The sequence below is a fragment of the Microtus ochrogaster genome, linkage group LG4 (genome assembly GCF_000317375.1).
Source record: "Microtus ochrogaster isolate Prairie Vole_2 linkage group LG4, MicOch1.0, whole genome shotgun sequence".
Classification (NCBI taxonomy): domain Eukaryota; kingdom Metazoa; phylum Chordata; class Mammalia; order Rodentia; family Cricetidae; genus Microtus; species Microtus ochrogaster.
In genome coordinates this window covers 487,586-494,777 of record NC_022030.1, presented here as the reverse complement: position 1 = coordinate 494,777, position 7,192 = coordinate 487,586, and the positions used below count along the sequence as shown (strand labels likewise).

The following is a 7,192-nucleotide window of genomic DNA, read 5'->3' as shown; positions in this document are numbered from 1 at the left end:
TATATATATATATATATATATATATATTGATATCCAGTTATGTCAGCACCACTTGTTGAACATGCTTTCTTTTTTCCATTTTATATTTTTTCTTCTTTGTCAAAAATCAGATGTTCATAGATTTGTGGAATGATATCTGGGTTTTCTATTCAGTTCCATTGGTCCTTCTGCCTGTTTTTGTGCCAATACCAGGCTGTTTTTAGTACTGTAGCTCTGTAGTAGAGTGTGAAGTCAGGGACTGTGATGCCTCCAGAAGTTCCGAGGATAATTATTTTTTTTCTTTTTTTGGATAATTATTTCTTAATAGTGGTGATTTTCTTCAAGGGGAAGATTCCAAAAGCCCTCTGCTCTAGACTGAATGCTGTCTCACAAGAGGGTTTTTTTCTTTTTTTCCTCCAAGGAAATAGATTTAAAACCCAAGCTTAAGTTGAGAATTGCTTTCAATAGAATAGAATAGAAACATGTGGACAAATTGTGCAGAACCACTGTCTAATGGTAAAATGCTAAGTGTACATTTGCCATCACAGAGATGGAAACAGCGCCTTTGTTCCTCTAGTGGATAACACCGTCCTAATCCATTACTCTCCTGATGCTCAAATTTCTTTAGTGGGGTGAGATTCCTGTTCTTTTACATCAGTGGTTCTCAACCCCTCGGTCATGATCCCTTCCACAGGGACTGTATATCAGATATCCCTCATATCTGATATTTACGTTACAATTCATCACAGCAGCAAAATTACAGTTTATAAAGTAGCAAGGAAATAATTTTATGGATGGGAATAAGCACAGCATGAGGAGCTGTATTAAAGGGTTACACCATTAGGAAGGTTGAGAACCACTGCTTTACATGTTCTGAATTATCAAATCACAGCCATTTCTTCTGAAGGCGGCAAATGAAATGTTTCCTTTTAAAACTTGATGAATAAAATCCAGGCTAGTCTTGGTTCCCATACCCCTTTGAAGATGACTGAACAGAAAAAAATACAGAAAAGAAAAAAGAAGCAACCCAGACGCTTGTTGTTTTGTTTTGTTTATAGGAAATGAGTTTGTTGGGTAATACTATGTGTCAGCAAGATTCAAGGGGAAATGTCTTTGAAGCTTTTGGTGCATTGCCTCCTGATAAATACAAATGCTGTTTCCTTGCTTTCTCTCCATCTGAGTGTAGGTTGTGAACTCCCTCTTATTAACCTAAGAGTCCACAATCTCACTACAGTACCAGAGGCTGTGAGCTTCATTGTCATTCTGCCTCTTGGCCCTGGCTTCTTTTCGAAGCCTATAAATCATTATCAAACAAGAAAATCAAGTAATTAAGCTCTCTGCCTTGAATCTGATCTATACTATCAACCTTCAGCATGAAAAGGTATTCACTCATAAGGCCACATAAATGCTCTAATAATGAACTTGGATTAGGGAAATGATTTGCTAATGCTTTTGCAAACACAGAGACTGAAGGACCTGATTACCTCCCAAACACAAGTACAAAATCCACTTGTTTTCAGTGGCTTGAACACAAAGTCAAAGCCAACAGCCATGGAAGAGGATGAAAAAAAGTATTCATAGATGTTGTCTCTTTTTATAGTTGCCTCCACAAATTGTATTTTTAAAATGATGACTTCAGGGCATGTTGCAAATTTACTTTATGGTTAGTTGCCTTTCATCTTTAAAAAAATCACACAAAACATGCAATTATTTAGAATGAAATAATTGTTTTAATAATTACAAGTTTGAAAGAGAACTTGAGTTAAAGTTCAATCTGTGGTCTGAATTATCACCACCTGAAAACAGAAAGAATCCTATGTATGCGCACACATTAGTTTTATTAGTATGCATAGGGAAGGATATTGTTTAACTTGATACACTCGCTTGATGGACCCTTTACGGGCTTGAACTTCTCTTTATTAGGTAGCTGGGCATGATACAGGTTGAACACCCCTCAATTCCAGGGCCTTGGAGAAATTAACCTCAAGCGGCTTGCCAGTGCCTTTAGTGAGCCTCAGAGATCGGATGCAACCTCGGAACCGAATGTTGGTGGTCAGGCCAAACTGATTGAGGCCATCTGAAAAGACAGAACAAGAGATTTCAGGTTTGCCTTTTCTTCCTTACATGTGCTCGTGATTCAGTCCAGAAACCTTGTGCACACTAGACAGTCACTGTCCACTGGTCCAATCCCTACTCCCACATGGGGGCCCCAATTGTCTGTAACTCCCCGACCCAGGGGATCTGATGCCATCTTTCTCTGGAACCAGGCATGTCCATGGTCCATGGACACACATGCAGGCCAAACATCCATGCCCATGAAATAAAATTTAAAAGAGAAAAATCGAAAGAAACCCTGGAAGGAGACACTGTCAATCTCCTCTACTGTCCTTTGCTCTGTCTACCTGTGCTAAATACTGCACTCTCTTCTTGCTTCCTAGGCAGAAAGGCTTTGTATAAGGGAGAACAAAAAAAAAAAAAACATGGGATAAAACCAGACTTGCTGAACATAGCGGACAATGAGGACTACTGAGAACTCACGAACAATGGCAATGGGTTTTTGGTCCTACTGCATGTACTGGCTTTGGGGGAGCCTAGGCAGTTTGGATGCTCAACTTACTAAATCTGGATGGAGGTGGGCGGTCCTTGGACCTCCCACAGGTCAGGGAACCCTGATTGCTCTTCAAGCTGATGAGGGAGAGGGACTTGATCGGGGGAGGGGGAGGGGGAGGGAAATGGGAGGCAGTGGTGGGGAGGAGGCAGAAATCCTTAATAAATAAATAAAAAAAAATAAAAGAAAAAAAATTGTCTTTTCAAAATGATGACAGCTTGTTTCAGGTGTCTGTATTGTCTGCACATTGGTCATGAAGAAGTAGTAGCTTCATTGCTCAGTTTGCCACTTTTGTTCATGGACTCTAGGTAACTATGCGGTTCATATGCCATATTTAATGTGTTGAATGAGGTTTTTTTTAAGTACAGATTTATTGCTTTGGCTTCTTTGCCATATAAATATAAACTCTATAATAACTTCTGTGGGAAATTAGCTACATTTAACCTGGAGAATTCCACAACTGGAGGAACTAAGTTCACCAGAATTTTATGATTCCTCTGATACATTAATTTTAAAATCAGAAAAAAACAGCCCCACAATTCTGGCCTCAACTGCTATTAAATGCTTTATATATTTTATAAGGCAGATTCATTTCCTTTAGCTTTAGCTTCCCCTTGGATGAAACTTTGGGGGTGATTATGAAAATTTCAGTTCCATGTGGTTTAAATAAATGTCCTCTCATTTTACAGACTGGAAATTTGAGGCCAAATGTTATTTATGGGAGGAGATTCTAAAGCTGGGGAGCAAGCACCCTTAAGTACACATTCTTGGACATGGCTCTCCAAACATAAATGTTTAAAACCACAAGCATAAGGAGCAAAGGACATGTTTGCTGGAGCAGCCAGCGCTCACCTGGGAACCCGCCAACAAAAACAGGGTCGTTTGTATCGGCCGATGTCGACGCCGAGTTTGGGCTCTGGGCATCCACCTGGTTTCCATCTACAACAAGCTCGAGGCGGTTTTTGATCTTCTTAGCAGTCACTTTATGCCACTGTCCATTGCACATATGGCCCGGGATCCCAGCATCATAGACGGCGGTGAATCGGCCAGCGCCGTTATCCACATGGAATAGAAGCTGGGAAGTAGGAAAATGAGCAGTCACAGGTGGCTTTAGCAGACGCGAGCTCCACAGCCCACACAGTGGAAATTAGAGTCTGGAGTGAACACAACTGAGGCCTTTTTAATTTTGTTTTTTAATCTGGACAAAAGTTGAGCCAGGAGAAATAGCTCAGAGAGTAAAGTGCTTGACATGCACTTAAAAACACTTAGTTTATGTAGGTATTCGGTTCTGCTTCTCTGTTCATATGCTTACCCTTGTCTCTGAGTTCTTGGATGTTTTACTCTGTTGTTTATGCAAAGGTTTGAGAAATAAGGGGAAAAGAGGGAGGTAAGGATGATGATGTATTTTAAATTACTTTTTTTTGGTCGGAAACATCGGCACAAAGGGTGGAAATAAGAGGCACAGTTGAAGTGCAGTTCTTGAGTTTGATCACCGGAATTCTCGTGAAAAATCCGGATGTGGCAGACATGGGCTCAGAATCTCAGCATAAGGGAAGCAGATTGGGGCTCACTGGCCAGCCAGGCTACACTGCTTGGTGTGCTTCATATTAGCAACAGATAGTACCTCAAAGAGTAAGGTGGGTAGCTCTTCAGGATAGCACTACATAGCATCTTCTGACCATCATTATAGGCATGTGTGCCCGTGTACATGTATGCCTGCATATGCACACTTGAAAATATGCATACATGCATACACACACACACACACACACACACACACGAGGAAAATTAGGAAAGTTGAAATGCAAACTTAAGACGTGAGAACCAGTAACAAACCATGTTCTTTGCTCTTAGGTATTTCCAGTGTTATCAGAGAATGTGTGTGTTCTTGGTTCTCATTTCAGAAAAACCACTGAAGAGAGTTCAACAACAACAAAGAACCCAATCCACACAGAAAACTTCTGCCACACATCTTTTCAGAGGGTAAGGGTTCTTGGTGAACCCCACAAAACTCTCTTAGGAGATATTGCTTAGAGTAACTCGTTAATTGACTTGCAAATTTACTTTAAAGGATTGCTTTTAAATTTAAACTTTTGGTGTTTTAATTGTGTTTTTCTTTCTCCTTCATGGTTTTCATTTTATATACAGGATTAAGAGTTACATAAATTACTTTTTTGGGCAAGTTTCAAGTCACGGGTGCCAAAGACCTGAGCCAGAAGGCCAGTTAAATTCCCAACAAGGAAGAACTTGATTAGAAATTCTTGTTTAAATGAGAAAAATCTGTTTTTAGTAACATGGCAAAGTCCCTGAAATTTGAGACATCAGAATTCTTTTGAAGCTGATGAAGAAAAGGAACATGCTGAAATATTAAAAACATTACTCAGCTTGGCAAAAGACTTGACAAGGTAGACGAAAGAAATATTTTGTTTAAAAAAGATTAATAAGGCTAGGTGAAAACCTTGCAAAACATATACTAACATAAATATTAGAGTTTAGGACACTTAGTGATGTTTGTAAAAATGACATTTTGCATCTCTGAAGAGCATGGTGAAAAATCACACTACCTAGTGCCACATAAACAGTAACAGGTTACAAGCAAGCAAAGAAACTTGAAAAACGATGTCATGAATGTAGGCTTTGAAAATCCGACAAATCGTTGAAGTTTGACCAATCTGTTCATTTGTCCATCCTTTTTGCCTCTACACTCCTGGATATATTTTCAAATGTGGGATCATTTGAGGAACACAAAAAGGAGAGAGAGGCAAGGAAGGTGTGTTTTTAGACCACCCTGTCATGTTTCTTCTTGGACAACACAAGCACCCAAGGTGGGAAATGAAAGCATGAAATTATTTAAAAATAAAAGTACAATCCTTATGTATGAGTCAATTAGAAAATTTGTGAAATTAGATTATTGGTAGTACACAAACTAGTAATGCTTATTTACGTTTGCTTTTTTTTTTTTTTTTGGAAAAGTATCTGGGTGCTTGTAAGTAAAAATCGGGAGCTGGTCTGTGGCTGGCCTCAGTGTCACTGGGGAGATGCCCCCCCCCCTTTTGCACCAGTAGTTTTACAGACTAGGTGAACAAAGAGAACAGATGTCCTTGGAGTATGAGTATGCACTAAGACCCGAGTAACCCTAAACACTTGGCCCACAATTGGTCAGCACAACTGTGGTGTGAACTGACACATGGAAAGTACAGGATGGTGAACAGGATGCTGGTGGTAAAAGTGCAACATGGATTGTGAAGCCCCAGCAATGAAGAAACTGGCAAGACCTGAAAAGAGAGCTGAGAGTTTGAGCTGTATCTGGGCTACGGCCACTCACCTTCTCGTCAATCATTTCGATACCCAGTCCATCCATCTTCTGACTGCTGATTCCCAAGAGAATGCCAGTGGGTCTTGTGGTACGGAATTCAAATTCTACAAGAAGGTCCAATCCCACTTTGAACCCACCAACTGGGGGGAAAAAGTATTTATTAGAGTTCGATAATTTTACTCTGTATCCTCACCATAGTATACTTTATCACTTTTCTATTGCTTGTTTTTCTTGGCTGCTGATGTGACAGGCAGGACTTTATCTAGGCTGCTGCTAGTTTTACTCTTGGAACTGTCCACGAACCTAGCAAACAGTGGAACTTTAATGGTTGAGTTAAGTGAATGAGTGAGCACATAGTGGGATTGCATCACTGAATAACCAAATGATTGAGCACACACTAAGAATGAATTAAGGACGCTGGCAGCCAGGTATGATTATTTCAAAAGTCTGCTGGGTTATGAACAGCATTTCAACAATTACTCAGTAAAATTTTATTGAGACATTCTAAGTGGCCCTACAGATTGAAGCGAGTTTAAACAGTCTTAAATATTTTATTAAATGAAGAGAAGAGGTGCAAATATAATTTTTTTATGGAAAGATTCTAACACATAATCTTTTCTATTTAACCCAGCCAGTTCTTTTCTCTGGACTTTTAAACATTTGGTTCATGGATTTATTCAGCCTTTAAATAAGAATTTAAGATATTTCACTTAGGCATATTTCCTAAGATCAGTTAAGACTACATGAAGTCCACAGAATATTAGGAAAGCACTCAAGAAAATCCTCGCTGCACCTTTCATTCACTGTGCAAGCAATAAATATCACGTGCGAGCACACACGTCCCCAGTGAAGGGTGGCACTTGTGATGTGCTAGATGTTTTGTTCTCCTGAGAATTTTGATGAGTTTGCAAGGGAAAGGGTGATGGATCTTAAGCAATTTTTTTCAAGTAAAGGGCAGAAGGATCCGAATTGTTCTGGAAAATAAAACAGCAAGAGATAAGTAAAAAGAAGAAAGGAATGATGTAAGGCGCTTCAACTGGAGACAGAGGTAGTGAAGTATCCCATAAAACGTCCAGCGATGGGCAAGCTTTTAAGAATGGAGGTATTGAATTTATATGGTTTCCACTGAAGTAACCCTCAGCTCCGTTCACCCAAGTCTTCTGTGTATTGTATTCTGCTGTGAGCTGTCATGACGGGAGAGGTTGTTGAAAATAGGAGAAATGACTCCTTCCTTCCTTCCTTCCTTCCTTCCTTCCTTCCTTCCTTCCTTCCTTCCTTCCTTCCTTCCT

The 7,192-nt window shown here is 39.7% G+C and overlaps 1 protein-coding gene across 1 annotated transcript in view; it reads right to left on the bottom strand.

Annotated features, from left to right (window-relative positions):
- Nucleotides 1–1,696: 1,696 nt before the first annotated feature.
- Lama2 (laminin subunit alpha 2) overlaps nt 1,697–7,192 on the bottom strand; it is a 337,962-nt gene continuing 332,466 nt past the window's right edge. Inside the window, 4 exon segments of the mRNA XM_026786227.1 lie at nt 1,697–1,975; nt 1,977–2,056; nt 3,440–3,662; nt 5,913–6,043. Coding sequence (XP_026642028.1) covers nt 1,934–1,975; nt 1,977–2,056; nt 3,440–3,662; nt 5,913–6,043 — 476 coding nt within the window. The 3' untranslated portion in view covers nt 1,697–1,933.